General features: G+C 55.5%; 2 protein-coding genes across 2 annotated transcripts; both read left to right on the top strand.

Moving 5' to 3' along the window:
- Positions 1-85: 85 nt before the first annotated feature.
- Positions 86-14631, top strand: LOC138375735 (maestro heat-like repeat-containing protein family member 7). Its single transcript, XM_069459546.1, has 13 exons — positions 86-111; positions 1034-1148; positions 3994-4058; positions 4482-4604; positions 4724-4803; positions 5149-5278; positions 5856-6005; positions 8771-8878; positions 9352-9487; positions 10183-10271; positions 11413-11562; positions 12851-13005; positions 14368-14631. Exons 2-13 carry the CDS (start codon positions 1061-1063, stop codon positions 14627-14629), a joined length of 1536 nt encoding a protein of 511 aa, XP_069315647.1. The 5' UTR covers positions 86-111; positions 1034-1060; the 3' UTR covers positions 14630-14631.
- A 124-nt stretch (positions 14632-14755) lies between these two features.
- Positions 14756-21496, top strand: LOC138375717 (maestro heat-like repeat-containing protein family member 7). The gene is made up of 11 exons (XM_069459513.1): positions 14756-14782; positions 14989-15164; positions 15615-15752; positions 15856-15970; positions 16485-16625; positions 17207-17383; positions 17714-17872; positions 18485-18586; positions 20044-20146; positions 20661-20720; positions 21316-21496. The coding sequence occupies exons 1-11, from the start codon at positions 14756-14758 to the stop codon at positions 21468-21470; spliced, it is 1353 nt and encodes a 450-aa protein (XP_069315614.1). The 3' UTR covers positions 21471-21496.
- Positions 21497-22241: the final 745 nt, after the last annotated feature.

Genomic DNA, 22241 nt, shown 5'->3' with positions numbered 1-22241 from the left:
ATCACTTCCTCGCCCGCCCTGCAGGGGCCGCTCCAGGGCCCAGGAGCACAGCGCCCCCTGCAGCTGCAGTGCCGGGAGGAGCCTGTGCCCTGGGTCTGCGCCGTGTGGCAGGTAAAGGGTCCCTGCCCCCCCATCCTCCTCCACAGCCAGGGAGGGGGCAGGGCAGGAAGGTCCCAGGCAGCTGGCTCGGAGGGGGTGACGCCAGCTCTGCCCTGGGGAGGGTGGGAATCCGGGCTTCAGGGGCCTGGCTCGCCCGGGTCTGGGGGGCTCCCCTGGGGGGTGGGCTGGGAGGGGAGACAGGTCCAGGTCTCTGGAGAAGCTGTGGTATCCGGACCTCAGACCTGGACGCCTGGACCTAACTTGTGGAGACTGGAGCACTTGATTTTGTGTTTTCGACCGTTGTGATGAGCCAGGCCCGGGGCAGCCCTGACTAGGCACAGGGGAGGTCCCCGGGGATGACCCGTCTGAGGAGATGGCCGCCCGCAGGGACACGGACAGGGACCAGGGGGTGCACAGAGCAGGGAGCAGCAGGATGCACCGGCCTGGGGTCCCTCAGCGCCCTGCTTGGCCACGGGTTCTGCCTGGCCTGCGAGCAGGTCTCCCTGGGCCAAGTCTGGGAGGGCGAACTCGGGGGCACTGGGCCCCCTGCCGTAGGGCAGAAGTGGGATTATGAGTTAGGGAGGGGGGACGGGAGCCTCTGGGAAGAGGGTGCTTCAGGATTTTAGCAGCAAAATGTTCGGGGGCAATTAGGCCCAGGAGCAGAGGGGTGGACACTATGACTCGGCGGCCGGCCTGGGTCTGGGATTTCCACGCAGGGAGGTCCCTGCAGGGAAGAGCCCAGGCAAGCCAGGGTGGACCGGGGGGCTTCAGAGAGTCCCGGGTCTCCCCAAGGCGAGGAAGGAGGAAGCTGGCCAGGGGCCGGGCGCTGGCCCCGCTCGGGCCATTCCTTTGCTCGCAGTGGCCGGGCCTGGCTGCTGCAGCTCCCCGCACAGCGGAGAGGCTGCGTCCCCAGGAAGGACTGTTCTCGGCGCAGGCTGCGGGCTGCCCCCTCGGTGAGCAGATGAATCCACATCCTCGCAAGCGAAAACCACACAGAGTGACCTTTGAGCCATCGCTGTCCCATGCCTCTTGGCAGCCAAACTTATCGGGTGAGCAGTTGGTTCTGTTTCTCAACTGACTGCAGTGGCTTGGAAGTGGTGGTGACTGCCCCCCTCTTGCGTGAAGCGTCACGTAGTGGGCCCAAGTCTGCCCGCCTCTGACTGCCCCTTCCTAGTCCCTGCATGCCTGTCCCTATCCAGGCCCGCCTCCCTGATACGCCTGGAGCTGGGCGGGGAACAAGACGGTGTCTGAGACTTTGAGGGACACCGCACCTAGCTGACAACTGTCCGGGAGATCAGATCTTGACATCCCACCCGCCTGCCAGCAACTCCCAAATCCGTGTCTGCAGCCCAGACCTGCAGGCCCTGAGCTCAGTCAGGGCTCTTACGTCCAGCTGCGACTGGTACCTCCACTTGGATGCCTAGTGGACATCTCAAAGTTAACATATTCCAGATGGAACTTCTGACTTTACTACCAACCCCAATTCTGCCCCTCATGGCAACTACAATCCTTCCAGTGTCTTGGGCCAAAAAGCCTGACTTCTGTCTTTCATACTCACATCTAGTCCGTCAGCTATTTCCATTGGCTCTGCCTTCAGGATAGATACGGAATCTGATCACTCCCTCCTAACCACCTTCCCTGGTGTGAGCCACCATCATTTCTCCTCTGGATTATTGTCACGGTCTCCCAGTTGGTCTCCTTGCTTCTGCCCACACCCCATGTCACTCTCCGCTTCTACTGCTGATCTACTCTCAGCTGAGCAGCCAGAGGGATATTGTTAAACAAAGCCAGACCACTTTGGTTTAAACCCGCCTAGGGCTCCCATCCCCAAGGCCAAAGGCCTTACAATAAACTACTACGCCCCCCTCCCCCAGATCTGTCCCATCTCGGCTCTACTTTCCTCTCCCACCACTCTTCCCCTGCTCCTCCCACTCCAGGCACCAGACTTCCCTGCTGTTCCCCAATCGCACCAGGCAAGATCCTGCCCCAGGGCCTTTGCATTTGCTGTTCCCTTGGCTTAGAATGCTCTTTCTTCCGATATATGAATGGCTTCTCCTCATGTCCTTTAGGCCCACTCAAATTCAGTAAATGAGATTTTTTTTTTTTGACCTCTGTGTATGTATATATACTAACCTATATGGGCAAATGAAAAAACAATTCTCTTAGAAGGATATGTAAGGGTAGGCCAGGTGTGGTGGCTTATACCTACCTGTCCAGCACTTTGGGAGACCGAGGCAGGAAGATCACTTGAGGCCAGGAGTTCAAGACCAGCTGGGGTACCATAGTGAGACTCTGTCTCTACAAAAAATAATAAAAAAAAAATGTAGCTGATTGCAGTGGCATGTGCCTGTAGTCCCAGCTATTCAGGAAGCTGAGGCAGGAGGATCACTTGAATCCAGGGGTTTGAGGCTACAGTGAGCTATGATGAACCATAGCACCCCAGCAAGACCTCATCTCACAAAACAGAAAAAGGCTCTGTGAGGGTAGGCACGTAAGCTCTACTACAGCAAAGATTTGTTCACTACCTGCTGTGCCTAGAATACTTTTTACATAGTAGGTGCTCAATAAATGTATGCTGAAGAATGAATTTATTGAGTTTCTACTATGTGCCAGGAAGTATTCTAATTTTTTTACATGTACTAATTCATTTAAACCCACAACAACAGATACTGTGGTTATTATCCTCATGTTAAGATGACAGAACTGAAGCTTAGGGGAATTTAATTTGCTTAAGATCACTCCTTATATGTATTAGTTCATTTAATTCCCACAATAACAGACACTGTCATCTTCCCCTTCACATAGACAGGGAAAGGAAAGCTGAGAGAGTTTAATTTGCTGAAAGCCACAGGGCTAACGGAGAAGGGCTGAGCTTTGAACCCACACAGTTTGACGCCAGAGCCACTGTGTGTCAACACCCGTGTGTCAGCTCCAAGCCCTGCTCAGAGGGGCTCTGTTTGCAGGACTCTGTGAAAGGGCCGTAGCACCCTGGACTCAGGCCCGTGGCCCGTGTCACCTCGGGGCCCAGCGCAGTCACCATCTCCAACCTCTTGCTTCACCTCCTCCTGACTCCACTGGGGGCGGACAGGCTCTATATTCCTGGCCCCGACCTCCAGCCTCGGTGTCCATGCCTGGCCCCTGCTCAGGGAGGCGCCCTGCGGGCTACACCAGCCCAGCCGACACGGGCGGTTCCCAGGCTGACTTGTGGTTTCAATTCCATCACAACCGGGAATTTCAAAGCCAGCCTAGGACAGGCCCCGGATTTTATGGCTTCTAGGAGTGATTTGAAGGTCTCTCTCTTCCCTGTTGTTCTTCTATCCCTGGCCACGCCTGATGCAGAAAACCTCTTTTTTATTTGGAGACAGAGTCTCGCTCTGTTGCCCAGGCTAGAGTGCCATGGTGTCAGCCTAGCTCACAGCAACCTCAAACTCCTGGGCTCAAGCAATCCTCCTGCCTCAGCCTCCCGAGTAGCTGGGACTGCAGGTGTGCGCCATGATGCCTGGCTAATTTTATATATATATATATTTTTAGTTGTCCAGCTAATTTCTTTCTATTTTTTTTAGTAGAGACGGGTTCTCGCTCTTGCTCAGGCTGGTCTCGAACTCCTGAGCTCAAACAATCCACCCGCCTCAGCCTCCCAGAATGCTGGGATTACTGGCATGAGACACCGTACCCGGCCAAAAAACCTCTTAACTACATCCCCACATGATGGCCTTTTCACTTTGGCTTCTGAGGTCCATGCCAGGCATCGCCTGCATAAGCTGGTTCTTGGGACCCACGCCGCACCCTGGGGGCTTCTGAGCCTTCTTGGCGGAGGTGAGGGGAGGACGGCTCTGCCTTCTTCTTCCATCTGGTAAAATCAACTAAACTCTTCCCAACTACATCCCTTTTCAGTACTGCGCCAATCAGAAAGAGAAGCCTACCAGCTCATTCTGGAATTTCTAGAAGAAGAATATATGGTAAGAAAATTCTCTAGACCCTTTTGAGAACTGAGGAGGAAAGTAGGAAAAAAGAGGGCCCATGATTCCTTGGGTTTTGAGTGCTAGCCCTAGCTTGGAAGCCACCAGAAATTCAGCCTGTGGCTGCCTCCTGGCCTGGGCAAGTCCCGGGTGTCTGGGCCACTGGACAGGGTGTCTGGAAGGCAGGCCTTGCCGCTCCCTTCCTACGTGAGGGATCTTCCTCGGAGACCCTTGGCCCCACTGTCCCCAAAGGACTACCGAGGCAGCTGACTCAGCACCAGTCCCAGGGATGAGGACCCACGGCTAGCTGACCCGAGTCCGGGCCGGGTGTGGGGTGTGGGGTGCGGGCTCAGGTGCCCCCGGGAGGCACCGCACAGGGCTGGGGCCTGGCTCACAGGCAGGAGTCTGTGCCTTGTGTCCCAGTCTGAGTCCGCCAAGCTGCGGTTCCTGAGGGCCGTGGAAACGCTGAGTGGGGCCGTGCGCGCCCAGGCAGAGGGCGACATGAGCGAGTACTGTTCCAAAACCATCCTGGCCAAGAAAATCGAGGTGAGAGGGACCCAGGCTCTTCTGGGAGCCGTCACCCAGGGATGAGGGTGACAAGTTTCAGACCTGTGGGCTGGCGCTTCTCTCTGAGGGGAATTCTTGTTTCTTCCTGACCCTTCTAGAAATTCATCCTCCAGGAACCCACTGAGGTTTTGACGAGCAGCGTGCGTCAGCAAGCCATGCTCTGCATCGTGGCCCTGAGGTCCCTTCCTGCTGTCACCCCCCAGGGCCCCTGGGTCTCTGGTGCTGGGAACGTTTGGGTTGGGAGGAAGGGCAAGGTCTGGGGCCTTGGCTTTGGGCCCGAGGGTGGCGCGGCCCCACGGCCTCCACTGTGCCTGCGTCCTGGGGTGGGGGCGGGTGTTCTCCAGTTTCCCGGAGGGCGGCCCTGGCAGAGAGGCCGCCGGAAAGCAAGTAGGGGCTCAGGGCCCCACTGTTCCCGCACCTCAGAGAGAGCAGCAGAGCAGAGTCCCCCAGAGAGTCCCGGAAACATGACCCCGCCTCCCGCATGCCCCCCAAAGCCCGCTGTCCCGCTCACCTCTCCCCGCAGCCAGGTGAGACCACCGTTCCGCCTGTCGGAGAAGCTGGACCTGGTGAACACGTGTGTCTTCAGCACGTTCGCGCTGCCGCCCATCTTGCCCAGGCTGGACCGGAAGGAGAGCGCGAGTCTCTACCTCCAGGTACCGCCTCTGCTTGGCAGTGGCCTCGGGCCCTCTCAGCTCCCCGGGCCTCTTGCGGCTCTGACCCTCCTCAGAGCCCCGGCCCGCGGCCCATGGGATGCGGAGAGGCCCCCGGCTGTCCTGTCATCGCCCGTCTGCAGGGCTGGGCCCTGCTGCCACAGTCCCCACGTCCTTGCTCACCGAGGCGCATGACAGCCTCAGTCTTGGCAGGAGACAGACCAGGAATAAAACCCACAGATTCTACCGACAACTGTCCGGTAGACTGCCACGTCTTCCCAGGCACTTTTAGTTTTAACAACAGAAGTTTCCTGAATCTGACAGAATGATTCTTTAAGGGCGAGTGTCCCATGGGGGCTGGCTCTGCTGGGGAGAGCTGCCGGATGCCCACAGCTTACTATCTGTCCTGCAATTCGGGCTGGATCCGGTCCAGTCTTCAGCGAGGCCAAGAAAGGCCATCGCCAGGGGAGACCAGAGTGTGGCTGCCAGGAGGCAGGGGACACCTGGGGTGGCCGAGCTGGGCCGACCCCCACCCCCTTCCTGCTGCGGAGGGGGCTCACAGACGGGGCCGTGTCCCCAGGGAGGCGAGCTGGCACTGTGGCAGTCTGTCCTCCCGGACGCTCCCTGTCTCCTCACTTGTCAGACGGTCCAGGCCTTAGACGACATGTTGCAAGTTCTGGTGATGGACGACATGGACCCCGACATGCACATCCTGCAGAGCTTCCTGGAGGTGAGCGGCTGCGGGAACCGGGGAAACCGCACCCCGTGTGAATTTTAGTATGTTCGAGAGAAAAGGAAAGGACTGCAAGGACCGTCTGGGGGCCCTACAGTCCGAAGACGACTGTCCTCACACCGCAGCAGGCATGAGCATCACCTGAAGACAGATTCCTGTGTCTCCCCCAAAATGTTGTTCTGAGGATCGCATTTCGGAACCACGGCCACCAGGCTGAGGACCCCTTTCTTTTCAGAACTTGGGCAGGTTGAGGCTTTAACAGTAATAACGTTTATATCCGTGTCAGAGTTTAATCTTCTTCAAGGTATTCCCCCTGTTAGGGTGTCCGCTGTTGCTCTCTGGTAAGGAAGACCTTGGTGCTCGTCCTCCAGGCCACTTTCATATTCCTTAATGCAATCCCCGCCCGAGACTCAAAGCGTCACCCAGTGCTTCTTCACCTGTCTTCAGAGCATTTCAAATACTCCTACTTAGGACAGACTGTCATCTGCGGGTGAGCTTGAGTTGGGAAAGTAGCCAAGAGTCACTTGAAGCCAACTCTCATGAACGAGATGGTGATCAATTAGGGTAATATAATTTTGCATAAAACATTAGATGTGACCACAAATAAGGAGACGAGATTGCCCAGGTATCTTATAAAATGCCCTCGACAGGGCTGTATCTGGAGGGGAAATTGATCCATATTTGGATGAGTGTCATAGTTCTTTTGGAATGTGTCATTTCTGGTATGTCTGTTGAGAAGCATTTTCATGCATTTTAGGCAATCTCACTATAAATGTAATAATCGCAAATGTTCTGTTAGAGCTGGAGATTGTGGGGCACGGAAGTGCTAAACTCTGGTGCTGGTCAGTGTGGAGTCCTCAAGGGGGTCCCCTGCCAGGGTTCTCATTATCCAAATGCAAATGGTGCCCGAAAGCACACGACTCCCAAACATGTTCTAACACTTCATAGAAAACTGGGGGGAAATCAATTTATCTAGATAAATAAAATTAAAATGATAAAAATTACTTATTTTTATATGCAACAAAATTTAGATTATATTTGCTACTTTGAGGTAATTCTTAAAAAATCAAGTGTGTATATTTTAGACATAATTTTTTTCTGCAAAATTATACAACAGCGTAACACAACATCATTTATTTCACTTTTGGTTTTCCTAAGGGCCCTCCTTTTTCTTTTGTTTTCATTTATTTCCATTCTTTTTAAATTAAGGCATAATTTACATATAGTATAATTCACCCTTTTTAGTGTGTACTTCTATGGGTTTTGACAAATGCATACAGTTGTGTAACCACAACCACCATCACGCTATAGAGCGGTTCTATCATCCTCCCAAATTCCCCCATGACTTTTTTTTTTTTTAGACAGAGTCTCATTTCGTTGCCCAGGCTACAGTGCCGTGGCGTCAGCCTAGCTCACAGCAACCTCAAACTCCTGGGCTCAAGGGATCCTCCTGCCTCAGCCTCCCGAGTAGCTGGGACTACAGGCATGCGCCATGATGCCTGGCTAGTTTTTTCTATATATTTTTAGTTGTCCAGCTAATTTCTTTCTATTTTTAGTAGAGATGGGGTCTCGCTCTTGCTCAGGCTGGTCTCGAACTCCTGAGCTCAAACGATCCGCCCACCTCGGCCTCCCAGAGTGCTGGGATTACAGGCGTGAGCCACGTCAGCCAGAATTTTGCCCATTTCTTAATGGGTTGTTTTCTTATTGGGTTGTTTTCTCATTTTGGGTTTTGAGAGTTCACTCTATATTCTGAATATGGATCTTTTGTCGGATACGTGATTTGCGGATGTTTTGTCCCATTTTGTGGCTTTTTATTTTCTTAACAGTTTCTTTTGCAGAGCAGTGGGTATTCATTTTGATAAAATCCAAATTATCAATTTTTTCTTTTATGTCATACTCCTGTTGCCTTACCTAAGAAATTTTTTGCCTTACCTAAGGTCTCAAATATTTCATCTTGTTTTCTTCTAGACGTTTATCAAATTTCTAGGTTTTAAGTTTAAGTCTGTGATCAATTCTGAATTAATTTTTGTTTATTTCTTTTTTTATTCATTTTTAATTCATGTTTAAGCAGAGTATTCTGAATTAATTTTTGTATCGGATGTCAGGTATGGGTGGTCGTTCATTTTTCTCTTTTGGCACATGACTGTCCATGATGGGGCTTAATGCGCTGGAGAAAGGCTGCCCTGAAGGGCTATGGCAGGGGGCACACTCTTCCAAAGGCATGGCCCCAAGCAGGACACAGGCCTCTCCCACTTGCTGGGATCTCAACCTAGCGTAGCAATAAGAATACCTATCTCGTAGAATTGTTGTGAGGATAAAATGAGTTATTATATTCAGAGTACGTACTTATGTGACTATTATTATTAATCTCCAGAAATTAATGGCTCTGAATCTCATCCCTCAGAGACCACTTTACCGCTGCCCCTGGCCTAGCAGGCAAGGGTTTGTGTAGATACGCTGCCGAGAGAACCCCCACTCCCCACCCTACCCATCCTTCCTTACCTCTGCTTTGTAACTCTAGCTCCGCAGTGCAATGCTGTCTTTAAACCTTCCTGTAGGAAGAGACTCAGAGGTAGTTGGTGAAGTGCCGGGGACTCTCAACACACCCTTGCTTTGCCGAGTACGGAGGGCCATGCACTCTGGGGCCCGCCGCAGCTCCCCGCTGTTGGTCCTTCTGGCAGTCAGGGATGTGGAGCCAAGAAAAGGAAGGGAACAGGGCTGCCGTAGAAGGTGCTGACGGGGTCTCTTTGCTCCCTCTCCAGATCATCTTGCCTTGGTCATTACTGTCAAACAAAGTGCATGAACAGACCCGGGCGTTGGTCACTATTTCCCGGCTGCTGAGATTTATTTGCAACTTCCCCAGACTGTTGGTGAGTGCTTGGGGTGGGGGGAAAGGCTGACCCAGAAGGCCCTGCTTCTCTGCACATGGCGTACATGACCGATCCCCTGGCTCTGCAGGGGTAACAGGAGGGTGGGTGGTCAGAGCATCCCCTCTCCTTTTTTGCATTAGTGCCTTTTCTGTTCCTATGGGGTACGAGGCTTGACATGTCTGCTGGGTTTGCCCTTGGCCAAGTGAGTCCAGTGGGCTGGACACATCTCTACCTTGTTGAGGGACCTTGGCCTAGATAGCCGGGTTGGGTCCACAGCCCCCCGCTGGCTTATGTGTTTCAGGGATCTGGTGGCCCCCTTTCCCTGGGTGCTGATTTGGAAGGTTTTTCTTGGCCAGGACAGAGTGTGGAGCTGTTGGGGTGAGGGGATGCATACAGGCAAACTGTGTGAGGTGGAGACGTGGGGAGGTTGGAAAGGGACAGTGAAGAGCTGATCAGTCTCCTTTTCCTGGCAGCACATGACGGAATTCTCGATGAGCGGGAGACTGATGGGTATCTTTGGCCTCTTCTGTCTGGACTCCAACCAGGAGATCAGCATGGGGGCGTCCGAGGCGCTGCATTACTTGTTCAAAATCCTTGTGCTCCAGAGAAGTAAGCAACAGGAGCAGGGTGCCACGGGGCTGTGGCCGTGGGGACCCCCTGAGTAACAAGAGCAAATAAGCACCGTTGGCTGAGGTGTGCCAGGCACACACTGAGGCACTGGGGTAAGCATGCTATGAGGCCCCCAGACTGGGAGCCCAGTTACCAGCAGATCTGGACGAGCTCCAGCCCAGTGTTGATGCAAGGTCCTCTTCAGGAGATTCTGAGCGATCCCTGGTAAAAGGAGGGCTAGGCTTGTGGCCACCCGTGGAGTCAACCCGGACACCCAATATTTCCCAGCTGTTCCATCCCAACTGCTAGGCGTGAGACTGGGAAAACGAACATCCTCTCTCAAGGAACAAGCTGAGGAGTCCTGAGGTAGCCCCTCTGTGCCTCAGGAAAACCAAAGACACAGACAGCCACACGCACTTAGGGGGCAGGAGAATTTGCAAATGTCCCCCAAAGGAGTTTCAGACACCCTGGCCTCGTGAGTTGACAGGCGGACCAGACCGAGTCCCCAGCCCCGTCCTCCCTCCACCCATCGGCCTGGTGCTAGAGGACGCTCCCGTTCTGGTTCTGCTGAGCAAGTGTTATTTCATCCATTTAACTCTGTTAATCTTCTCTGAGGTTTGGAGGGAGAGGAGGAAGGGCGTTTTCCTTTTTCCCTGTCAAGGCCCTGCCCATTAATTGTTGTTTTTGGATCGGAGGTACGAAACCGAAGACAGAGATCATCCTGAAGGACCTACAGAAGCATTTCCGTGGGGAATGGTTTGCCAGCATGCAGGACGTCACCCTGGTAACCTGGGGTGCCCAGATGGGGAGTGTCGGCAGGGGAGAAGGAGGGCCAGGGCGAGATTGTGGAGGGCCTGGGTGGGGCCACAGAGGAGTAAATTCCCCGCCCAGGGGAGTGTCTCCAAAGTTCAAGGTCTCATGAGGGGTGAGGCCCAATTCCTAGCTACAGTTGAGTTGACTGAGGTTTGAGGTCACTGAGACAGTTTTTTTTTTTTTTAAAGTACAGTTAACCCTATTCTCCACCTACAGATGTGCCCATGCACTTTCATTTGTGGGCTGCCTTTAATTTTATCTGTGCAGCAAAGGCGTATTGGTTGTCTTAGTATGGTGTCCCCAGGCTTGGTCAACTGAAATCACCCCAGCTGGAAATGCAGGCGCCAGCCGGGCTCTTTCCTCTCCCTCACTCTCCACATCCTGTTCAACGCGCCAGTCCACCCGCCTCCTAAACAGCTCTCGAATCTACCCCCTGTGCGGCTGTTCTCATTCGGTCCCCTCCTCGCTCGCCTGGGTCCTGCTGCAGCCTCTTACTGACCGTCCTGTTCCCGGCATCTCCCTGTCACCCCATTTCCCACGCTGCAGTCAGAGAACTAGTTCTAAAACACGAAGCTCATCGTATTATTCCCCTTCAGACTTGGCACTGACTCCCCATGGTCCTTCACGTGGCCCATGAGACCCTTCCTGATCCGGCCCTGCTGTAACTGTCCTGCCTCGTCTCGTCTCAACCCCCCTTTTCCACCTGGCCCGGGGCTCCCTTGCAGGACACAAGGGTCAGACTGAACTCTGCACTCCCGGCCTTTGCATATTCTGTTCCCCCCGCCTGGAACTCTTCCCCCTTTTCCCTCGGGCATGAACTCCACGCAGCCTCCTCTCATCTGTCAAGTCTGGCTTCAGGGCCCTCACCGTGTTCCTTACCGGCATTCTCACGCTGCACTGTCCCCTGTGTCGTGTTGTCTGGGCCACTGTTTCTGCCTGGGGACTTCAGAGCTGGTGTCACTCTGAAGCTTGGCCTCACACTATGGCAGGGCCAGGTGCTGGCCAGGGACTGCCTCCCACCCTGACTGACTGGTCTCTTCGGAGGCCAGAGGCTCGGGGGCTGTCCCAGAGCGGGACGCGGGCACTGCGGAGACTTGTTCTTCTTCCTTCAGTTCTTCAGGAAATACCTGACCCCCAACGAGAGAGCCGACGTGATCATGGTGGCCATGGAGGCCATGAGCGGTGCCAGCAGTCACGCCGTCTGCGCAGCTTCCAAGATGTTGAAGATGATCCTGAAGTACAGCATTCCAGAGATCGGGAAGGTAGCGGCCCTGGGGCACCTGACAGTTCAAGGTCCATTTAAGGGTTCCTCCTTTCGGTTCTGTTTCGGGTCTTGTTCTATTTCCCACTGGCTTGAGTTTAAGGACTCACAATCCTTTAGCCCAGACGAGAAAGGGCTAAACGAGGAGTTGTTTGTGATTGTGGGCGAGGCCCTTTCTCGGGAAGGGGTGACCACCCGGCCGTCAGCTCTACCAGGAAGGGAAGAAAGAATCGAGTCGAAGCCAGAGCAGGAGAAGCCTACTCGGGGCTCCCGGGACCAGGAGTGCCCTCTGCCACCCCTCCTGCTTCCAGACAGGGTGTGATGTGTTAGAGCTGTAGGTGCCACCTCCTTGACCCAGGTGGGAGAGTGCACGGGGAGGACAGTGGGGGACATACATTACTTACAACACATTCCCACCAACAGCGTACGAGGGTGAACCGCTTTCCTTGCCTGAAAGTTCTACCGTAAACTGAACTGAAATCTGTATCCACATGGTTTCCAATCCCTGGCCCGTTTGCCCTCGGGGGCTGCGCAGAATCCCGTTACTATTCAGGTTTTACTCACAGTAGGTGCTGTGCGCCGTCAGCTTCACTTCCGTGTCATTTTATGGAATTCTTACACCAGGTCTGTGAGGAGGTGACTATCTCCTTCAGAAATGGGAAAAGGCTCAAAGAGGCTATGAACCTTATCAACTAAAGTTTACTGAGTGCTTGTGTGACAGGCACTGGGCCCACTGGGCTGCACTGACTCAGAACTGTTGGGTGGGTGGGCTGTTCTCCTTATTTCCTATTTGGGGCACTAAAGTACGGAGAGGATGACAACTTACCCCAGGCCAGTCAGCAGGGGGTGAAATTCACACCCAGGCGGGGTGACTCCGGGTCCAAGCTGCTCCCCACGAGCCGTGGAGCCCGTAATCAGCGAGGGCTGACCCTTCCCTCCCTCCATCGTGGTCTTTAGACATTCGGAGGTAGCAATCCTCTCTCCCTTGTCATCCTTTCTCCAAGTTACTCACCCTCAGATTCTTCCTTCCTTCTTCGTGACGTGGTTTCCACACACGGTTCTGAGCTCCCTTCCCTGGCTGCTCTCTACTGCGTCCAGCTCGTAAAATATGAGGCCGAGACAGTCCACAGTCCTGCGGGGGTGACCTGGGCGGGACGGTGACTTCTTTGGTCTGGACACTCTACGTAGATGTCGTGTGCAGCCCCGCGAGTCACACGGGTGCCTGGTCCTGTGAGTCTTGGTGACTGGTGTTGGGCACCCAGAAAGAGCCTCCTGTCCCCTCGTTCCAGGTGCCGGAAATCATCCGCTACATTCACCAGCACATGAACAGCATCACCGAAACCACAGCCCAAATGACCATCAAGAAGATCCTCTACCTGCTGGCCGAGTCCTCCACGGACGAGGTTATCCTGACACTGTTCCAGATGGAGGATCGGTCCCAAAAGTAGGTGACTGGGTAGACGAACAAGGCTCCCCCGGTTTGGTTGCTCTTAACATGTGTTTTGGAAGTATTCCCTTATATTCTATTTTTTGGAGGAGATGGTGTAAAATTGGCATTAATTCTCTCTAAATGTTTAGTAGAATTCACCACTGAAACCATCTGGGTCTAGAGTTTTATTTGTTGGAAGTTTTTAAACCATGAATTGAATTTATTCTGTAGATAGGACTATTAAGAGTATCTATTTATTTGCTCATCATTTTCTAGGTTTTTAAGGTGAAAATGCAAATTCATGATTTGAGAACGTTCTTCTTTTTTAAAATAAGCATTTTAGGTTAGGTGGTGCCTCACACCTATAATCCCAGCATTGCGGGAGGCCAAGGCAGGAGGATTGCTTAAGGCCAGGGGTTTAAGACCAGCTTGGGCAACGAAGTGAGACACTGTCTCTACAAAAAACAAACAAATAATTTAAAAACTTGTAAAAAATAAATAAAATAAGCACTCTAATGCTATGAATTTCCTGCTAAGGATAGCTTTAGCTACAGCCAACACATTTTTTTTTTTTTTTTTTTTTTTTTTGAGACAGAGTCTCACTCTGTTGCCCGGGCTAGAGTGAGTGCCGTGGCTTCAGCCTAGCTCACAGCAACCTCAAACTCCTGGGCTCAAGCGATCCTCCTGCCTCAGCCTCCCGAGTAGCTGGGACTACAGGCATGCGCCACCATGCCCGGCTAATTTTTTGTATATATATATTTTAGTTGTCCATATAATTTCTTTCTATTTTTAGTAGAGACGGGGTCTCACTCTTGCTCAGGCTGGTCTCGAACTCCTGACCTCGAGCGATCCACCCGCCTCGGCCTCCCAGAGTGCTAGGATTACAGGCGTGAGCCACCGCGCCCGGCTGCCAACACATTTTTAAATGTTGTATTTTCATTTTTAATTAGTTCAAAAATCTTTTCTTATTTCCTTTGAGACTTTCTCTCTGAGCCATGAATTATTTAGAAATGTTGTTTTAATTTCCAAACAGTTGTGGATTTTCCAGGTATCTTAACTATTACTATTTGTAGTTTAAATTTATTATGGCCAAAAAGCATCGGCCTCAGATATTTTCTCAAATCAAGTTCATAGGCCACGTGAACGTTTCCAGATTTACGTATGTGTGAAATGACAGAGAACAGGGAGGTCTGGAGGTGATGAAAAGATGAAAGGAATAGAAGGAGAAAAGAGAGGGGATAATAAAGAGAGAAGGAAGAAAGCAGGGGAGCAAGAGGACTCGGCAAAGGAGCCCGGAGTTTCCTCGCCTGGAAGCACCTACTGGGGAGTGGGTTACCCATGGTGGGTAACCTTTTCGGTGGGTTTCTGACTCTGCAGAGGGGTCCACAAGCCCTGGGAAATCCTGGCATCCTTCCCCAAAAGCTACGAGGTGATCATGGAGTACCTGCTGCAGAGGCTGGCCCCATACCGGCAACCAAGGGGCCAGGAGCCCAGCGGCAGAACAGCCATCTCTCCGCTGATTGTATGGCGGGAACGGCAGAGGGGGGCTGTGGGTGGAGAAGGGGACTCCCTGATGCCCTGTCCTCGCCCGTCTTGGGGTCTCTGGGCCTCGACCTTCTATGTGTCAGTGTTTGGTTGAATATTCAGTGGCAGAGTCCCGGGCTTGGGTTGGAATATTGAACAGAACTGGAGGGAAGGTTTTCCAGCTGGCTCTGCCCTGTCAGGGAGACAGAACTGGACCCCCAGTTCTCCTTAACTCTCAAGGATGCCGAGAGAACAAACAGCTGCCTTAGTTCTAAGAGCACTTTAAAGCGATGACATTCTAGAAATTGCCCTTCATTTTTCCGGCTCACGCTCATTTAGTCGTCACTTGCTCTAGCGTCACGAGTTTTCCTGGGCAAGCCTGTCAGGGTGGTGGCCGTGGGAGGTTTCCTGGTGACAGGACCCCTGAGCTGAAGGTCAAGGTGGCGACGCCCCCACTCTCCTCCTCACCCCCAGGCCACCAGGGCCATCCACGAGCTCCTGCTGGAACCGAGCCGAAGGGCAGAGGTGCAGACCCTCTTCTCCCCCCTGTTCATGGCCCTGCTGCTGCAGGTCTCCTTCTTCGTGACCGAAGGGGTTGCTGAGGCCGTGCAGGACCCGCATCACATAACCGAGGGGGTGGACCCCATCAGGTACCTTTGGCCCCGGGCCAGGTTCCCAGTGACCGTGTTCCGGGCCGTCAGCCCAGCCTCGCCCGACCGGGTCCTTGCCTGCTGGGCCCGGGCACTTAGTACGATCCCCACGCGTCGCTGCAGGAAGTCTCCCTGGACTTTCTAGAAAATACTCTTTCTGTAAGCCTGGCTCACCAGGCTGCTGGGGAGCTTCTGTGCCACGGTGAGCCAGTACGATGGCTGTTAACGGAACAAGACATGTGGACCCGCAGCCCGACTGCGTTCCCTCCCCTCTGCCAGCTCTCCGTGCCACCGTGGGGATGCCACGTCTCTCTGGGCTTTGCGAAATGTCGGCCTGGGGCCGCCAGCAGCTCACGATCCTAAGGGAGGCTCGGGGAGCCGCCAGGCGGCCGTGCGGGAGAGCAGTGCCGGTGGCGGTGACTTCCGGTCGGCTTTCTGCTCTTTCCCGAGTTCTACCGTGGAGGCTCTGAAGACCCTGATGCGGAGCTCTGGGTACGAGGACCACGTGTCTTCCATTCAGGAACTTGGGGGCTGGGAGCTGCTTACCAATCCTGAGAGACACTATGAGGGAGTCACGCTGGTGGCCAGGTAAGCTGTGCCTGGGTCCCCGGCTGGAGGACGAGGACCTTCCCTCCCCTCGGCCCTCCCCTGCGGCCCAGGCGCACCCTGAGCGCCACGCCCTTGCCGGCAGGTCCCTGGTCATCAATCGCTGTTGGCACAACCGCTCCATCTTCGGCCTCGTCATCAGGATCCTGCAGGACCCCGGCTGCAAGAATCACTTGACTGTCCTTGTGTTCCTGACAGAGGTGACTGGCTCTGGCGGGGGCGGGCAGGTGGGGGCCGCGTCTCCCCTTTCAACTCAACCACACGCATTCCCCTGTCTTTATTCTTCAAATTCAGCTCAGGTCCTGCCTCTTTCCTAAGCCCTTCCTAGACCAATGAGCACATGCGTATAATGAGTTTCTACTCGCTTGTAACTGGTGCAACGTCATTATTGCCTGGAAGTGCTCGCCAGGTGGTTCGTGTACACAGTCTTCACTCCCCATCCGAATTGTTGGGATCTCTGGGGGCCCAGTGGATTTCTTACTTTCATCTCCTGCAGCTCCCCTTATCAAAGACGCCTAAGGAAAACTTGCAAAATGAATAAATGACTTCTGGAATGATAGGTGGGAATTCACCCTTTAACCAAGCTTCGGCCTCTCTGCCAATTCTTCCAAACCCTTCGGAACGTTTCTTTACGAATGAGCAGGCGCCGAGATCCAACACCATGGAGGATTTTCCCTCCGTGCCCATCCGTGTTTCTCGGTCTCCTTTCTCCAGCTGCTCCAGTGCCCAGACGTGGCAGCCGTGGTGGACGATGTCACCACCCACATTCTGGCCACCTGGTTCAAGACGGAGGACCTGGCCACGGTGAGGCTGCTGCTGCAGCTGACGGAGACCTACGCGAAGAATGAGAGCATGGTGAGCTGGGCGCGGGTCACGGCACGCTCCCAGGAGTTGCTGTCACTCAGGGAAGGGACAGATAGACTCGGCGGTCGGTGTGTCCAGTCCCAGACGGGGGGAACACACTCTTGGGATCAGAGAGGGCTGATCCTCATGAGGCCAGCCCCCTGCAGACAGGGGTCAGGGCTTGAACCACGAGTGATTTCTCCCTCCCAGGAGAGGCCCCGTCGGGAGGGGGTCATTTCAGAGAAGGGGCCACGCCAGTCCCGGATCCCAGACGTTCCACCCCGGTCTCCTGATCGGTGTCGCCGTCAGGCAGTGGAGTTGGGGGCTCGCAGTGCAGTGGAAGGAGGGGCCTCCTCCGTCTCTCCCCGTTGCTCCTGCGGGACTGAAGTCACCTTCCCAAATGCCCTCCCGGGCAGCTCACCCGGACTGCCACCCATTGGCCGGACCGGTCCCGGCTCCGGGAAGAAAAAGCAGGAGCACGTGTGTGACCACCGTCTCTCATCTCTGGGGCTGGAATGAACTGAAGTGAGAGCCCCTGACTCGGCAGGTGTCATGTCCCAGCTCCCCGTCCCTGAGCAGCTGTCGCCCTGCAGGTGACACACCTCCGTGTCCTCCAGCCTTACGTGCTCAACTGCTGCTACTCCCTGAACAGCGACATCGTGGTGGAGACTTTGCTGATGCTGAAGGACCTCCTGAGCCACCTCACCTGGAAGTACTCCTCGTCCTTCCTGCTGCAGCTCACCTTCACGCTGGGGCCCTTCTTCGAGGAGGTGAGGCCCCCTGGGGTGTCCTGCTCTTTCTCTGGGTGTCTGTACAACAGGGGCGCTGGGCAGAACGATCTCAACGGCCGTTCTACCTTGAATGTGGCGCCGTTCCGTAGGGGTCCGACTGCGTCTGCCCTCGCGTGATGGCCGTAAAGGGGGCACAGTGGAGCCATCAGAGCAGACCCTCCCTTCTGCCGCCGTCTGTCCCCTCGCTCAAAGCAGATCCCGCGGTGGTGGCAGCGTGCACAGGAGCATGCGCTTGGTGGGGGCGGAGCTCGGGGGCCCTGACCCTGGTGGCCAGGTGGACGTACAGGTGCAGAGGTGTCTTCTCCCCAGGAGTCAGAGCATCTGCGCTTGACAGCCTTTGAGATCTACGGGCGTCTCTTGGCCAAGGTCACCAGGAGGGTCTTTGTCCTCCCCTTGAAGCACCAGGTGCTCAACTTGATCATCGTCCTCGTGCTCCACCTGAAGGATGCGAATATCGACGTGGCTCTGGTGAGAGGCCAGGCCTTGGAGCCTGATCTGCAGCCCCGGTTCCCACGGGAGGCGGACGCTGAGCATGGGAAGCGCCTATGTGGGGCCTCCCAGGCACGGGGGGCTGCTGCCAATGGGGCTGTCCTTTGTGGGGGTGGCGTCCCAGCTGGCAAAGTCAGTGGTGACAGTGCTGACACAGCCAGCCCTGCCAGGAGGTGACTGCTATTCTAAATCGGTTGTGGATTAAGCCTTGGGGGAAATTTGTTTCCAGAGGGACTGTTTTGGGGGGTGGGAAGCTCTGGGGCCGGTGAATCGGGCTGGGAGGTGGACGGTCTCGTTGCCCCGGGGCTCAGGGTAGTGCCACAGCAACTGGAAAAATCGTTAGAACTGTAACTTTTAACCTTCTCATTCACGGGAAACGGGGGTTGTAAGTAGAGCCCAGCTGCCCAGACCATTCTGCCTGCCTTCCTCCTAACCCCGGCTCCCTGTCGGCTCCCCGTCCGCTCCCCGGAGTCCCGTCCCGCCGAGGCCGAGCGCTGCCTCTTGTCTCCCTGCCTCGGGCCCCTCCACGTCCCCACAGGCCCCCGCCCCCCACCCCCCACGCTCCTCACATGAAACCTCCTTGTCTCGCAGATCTGCCGGACCACCCTCTGCCAGATAGCCGCCCTGCTGGGCTGGTCAAAGCTCCACGCGGCATTCGAGGAGAAAGACGTGTGGATCATCCTCGGGGCCCTGGTAAGCCCAGCTCGCCCACCACTCTGCCCCTGGGCGGAGGGGGCGGCGTCCCCAGCGGCCTGGGTCCTCTCCCTGCAGCTCCGAGGTTTGCAGCCGAAGCTGCAGCAGCTGCAGCAGCTCAACGACGAGACACTCACTGAGCATCTACTTTGTGCCTGGCACTCAGGCACGGTTCCTGCCCTCCCCTCGCTCCCCGTCCAAGCCAGGGAGCTGGGCACATCCGTGGATGATCTCAGGACACTTTGGCGAGGCCAGGAAGAGAGGGTCGCACTTTGTAGTTCCGTCCCCAGTTGAGATCCAACCGGCTGTTTCTTTGAGAGGAAGTGGGCTCGGGGTTGCTAGATCTGCCACGTCGTTAGGAGAAGCAGGAAGTCCTGATTTTAGGTGAAACTTCCCGCGTTTACACACGTTGAGTGGTGGATGGGAATCACAGCCGTGAGCCCAGGTGTGCTCACTGAGCAAGGTGCGTGGCGGGAGAAGCTTAGGAGGCAACGTCAGGTCCAAGGAGCCCACAAAGGAGACTAGGAAAGAGAGTCAGGTGAAAGGAGGGTCCCGGTCACCTAGGAAGGACAGGGTTTCGGGAAGCACTCGGGGCTCAGCGGCGGCCGCAGCACAAGTCCAGGCAGCGTCTGGGAGACGGTGGTGCAGGAACCCGCGGCTTCTCGGGCAACCTCACAGCTGGGAGACGAGCAGCTGGGCTGGGCTCGGCCTCACCAGCACCCCCGGCCGGAGCAGCCTCCTCTCCCGTTGCTCTGGGATACGGGGCTTCCAGTCGCGATTTGTATTTGAAGAAAAGATCCTGCTGCTGAAAGAAGTTGGAAAAACCCTCGGATGTAGCCTGCAGAACTGAGCCTGCAGGGCGGGAAAGGAGAGAAAGAATACAGCAAGGAAGGCAATGCAGGAGGCGGGGTCAGGGTTAGCGGTCCAGGTGAGGGAAGGACACAGCCTCCCCTGAGCCTTCAAGGGAAGAGGCGGGGGTGAGAGGAGAGCAAGACGCATTCCTGGGCCGGGGAAGGAGGGTGTGAGGGCACCTAATTACACGCAGCACCGCCAGGCCCCGTTTGAACAGAATGGTGTAGACATGACTGGATCTTTTGCAGCTTAAAGCACATGACCATGAGGTTGACGGTTGTAAGCCAAGGTGTAAATAGTTCATTCCCCTACTGTTGGGAGTAGGAGAAAAAAACGTGTGAGCCAAAGATGGGGGTAAATCTCTCTGAGTGTCGCGGTCCAGCTGGGTCAAGGCCAGGGAAGGTGATCCCTGTGGCTTGGTCAATCCAGGAGGGCTTCATGGAAGAAATCCGATTTCAGGAGCTGGGGTAGGAGGATGGAGATGTAGAACGTTTTGACAGATTTTTTTCACTCAGGGGATGACTCCAGTTTAGCCTTAAGACTGTCTGAGGGGACAGAGGATCTGGCAATGGGCCCCTTCCGCAATCTGCCACCTCTTCTTGCAGCTGGAGCAGGAGGCGAACAAAGCCCTCTGGTTCCTGAAGCAGAGCGTGGCTCTCTTCAAGAGCCCCCAGGTGCCCATCCGCCAGGCAGCCGTGTGGTTTGCAGGTATGGCCTTGTGTCTTCTTGGGGCCACTGTGTCCTTACTGTGGGGTCCTTCAAACAGACTGAGGGCTGGGGCGTGAGGACGTGTCATACTCACGGTAATTATATCAGAGGGCAGGAGCCCACCTGCTCCCCTCCCCCGCAGGAAGCTCCTGGTGGGGTTGGGGGTGACCTTCCTCCAGGAGGTCAGGCCGGCAGAGCTCCCCAAGTGTGGGGTGTCAGGAGCATGACAGCTGCTCTGTGGGGGAAGTTCAGAGACAGCTGGGGACGGCCTCGGGTCACCCTGGGGAAAAGTGTCCACCCCTTCACCCAGCCCAATCTGCTTAGAACCCTTCAGAGAGGAGGGGACGCAATTTTAACTCTATGGGAAAAGTCCAGACCTGAAGCTGGTGGCCACGGGAGGGAAAAAAAAAGGGAGGGGATGGGCAGTGTTTCGGGACGGGGACAAGAGCTCGCAGCCAGGGTCCCACTGGTCCTCTGTGGGGCACTCACTGGGTGCCTCTGTGTGCCCCTGCAGGCCAGATTATCCAGACCCTGGACCTGGAAGAGATCGATGAAATCGAGGAGGCATACGCAGGTGTGTGCAACCTGGTCGTGGATGGGGAGGGCTCAGGAATTAGGAAACAGGGGCAGGTGGGCTCACAGAAATTATCCAGGAGGGGAGAGGTAGGCTCGTGCCCAGGGGCTTAGGTTTCAGGGTTGGTCAGAGCCCTCCTGCCCCACGTCCCCTCTCTCACCCCACTGCCGTCCAGTGGAGCCCACGCACCAGGAGGACAGTTCCCCGAGCCCCTCGCAGGACAGACGCTGCTGGCCGCGTGTGGCTGGCTCCCTGGCTGCAGCTCTCCGTGAAGTCAGAGGGCGCACACTCTGCTGTCCCGTGGCACAGAGGAGGGCAGAACCAGGCAGGGGACATGGAGAGGCGAGAAAGTGTTGGTCACAGTTGCAGGGTGAGGCTCAGCCTGGCCCCACATGTCCCTCGGCCCGGGGCAGGTATGTGGTCTTGCTTGAAGCTGAGCAGTGTGGACTCCTGGAAGAAACTCCTGCTCGTATTTCTAAAATCTGCCCGTCCCCGTCCTGTTCCCGGTTACCTTTCCCCACGGCAGGGCCAGGGCCTCCCGCCCTGCCCGGCAGCCTTTCTCCGTTCCAAGCGCTGTAGCAGTGTCTGTTTCCAGCCCTCAGGTGCATGCAGAGAGACCGCGACCCCATGGTCAGCTGCCTCACCACCCAGACCCTCCACGTCCTGCAAGCCAGGAGGAAGATGCTGCCGGTGAGGACCCCGACGACCTCCTGCTTCTGCAGAAGGAAGTCCCGGAGGAGACACTTCTGAGCCTGCGTCCTTGGGTCCTGGATGCAGGCCTGGCCCCGGGACTGTGACGCAGGGCCTGACCCTGCACTGGAAATGGAGACACGCAGCTGTGTTCCTGCAGAACCTTTATAATAAAAGGAGAAAGCATGCACTTTTTTTTTTTTTTTTTTTTTTTTTTGAGAATCTCTCTTTGTCGCCTTGGTTAGAGTACAGTGGTGTCACCATAGCTCGCTGCAACCTGCAACTTCTGGGCTCAAGTGATCCTCCAGCCTCGGCTTCCCTGGTAGGTGCACGACCACACCAGGCTAATTTTTTTTATTTTTTTGTAGAGACGGGGTCTCGCTCTTGCTCAGGCTGGTCTTGAACTCCTGGCCTCAAGTGATCTTCCCACCTTGGCCTCCCAAAGTGCTAGGATTACAGGCGTGAGCCACCACGCCCGGCCGACGTGCACTTTCGGGCAAGCAGCTGTTACATCGTCTTTGCAGTAGTGTCCGTTCTTGGCCGCACGGGGTGGAGCACTGGTTGTGAGCCGCCTTCTCTGCAGCAAACCTCTGGGCCCAGGCTGGCCCCTCCCGGCCCTGCTCCTCTGTGCCCTTGTCTCATTCAGCCAGGCGGCCCGAGGCCAGAGCAAGCAGTTTCTTTAGAGCCAGTCTGAACTGCGAGCTGGGGGGAAGTGATGGCGGGACACACAGTATTCTGGAACCCAGCTGTGCCGGGCAGCGTTCTGACGGCAAGCAGCAGCATCATCGGCCCGGGCCAGTGTGAGCAGGACAGTGATTCACGGGAGGGCTA

This window comes from Eulemur rufifrons, chromosome 27 (genome assembly GCF_041146395.1).
Source record: "Eulemur rufifrons isolate Redbay chromosome 27, OSU_ERuf_1, whole genome shotgun sequence".
Lineage (NCBI taxonomy): Eukaryota > Metazoa > Chordata > Mammalia > Primates > Lemuridae > Eulemur > Eulemur rufifrons.
Note: the sequence above shows the minus strand (reverse complement) of the source record. Positions and strands in the feature narration are given on the sequence as shown.

Bases quoted from the DNA above. Each gene is read 5' to 3' on its own strand.
- LOC138375735 (XM_069459546.1), top strand. From the start codon at position 1,061: ATGAATCCACATCCTCGCAAGCGAAAACCACACAGAGTGACCTTTGAG. The intron at 4,059-4,481 runs GTAAGAAAATTC...CTTGTGTCCCAG, and splicing joins TTCTAGAAGAAGAATATATG to TCTGAGTCCGCCAAGCTGCG. The intron at 4,804-5,148 runs GTCCCTTCCTGC...CTCTCCCCGCAG, and splicing joins CTCTGCATCGTGGCCCTGAG to CCAGGTGAGACCACCGTTCC.
- LOC138375717 (XM_069459513.1), top strand. From the start codon at position 14,756: ATGCCGAGAGAACAAACAGCTGCCTTA. The intron at 18,587-20,043 runs GTAAGCCCAGCT...CTCTTCTTGCAG, and splicing joins GGATCATCCTCGGGGCCCTG to CTGGAGCAGGAGGCGAACAA. The intron at 20,721-21,315 runs GTGTGTGCAACC...GTCTGTTTCCAG, and splicing joins AATCGAGGAGGCATACGCAG to CCCTCAGGTGCATGCAGAGA.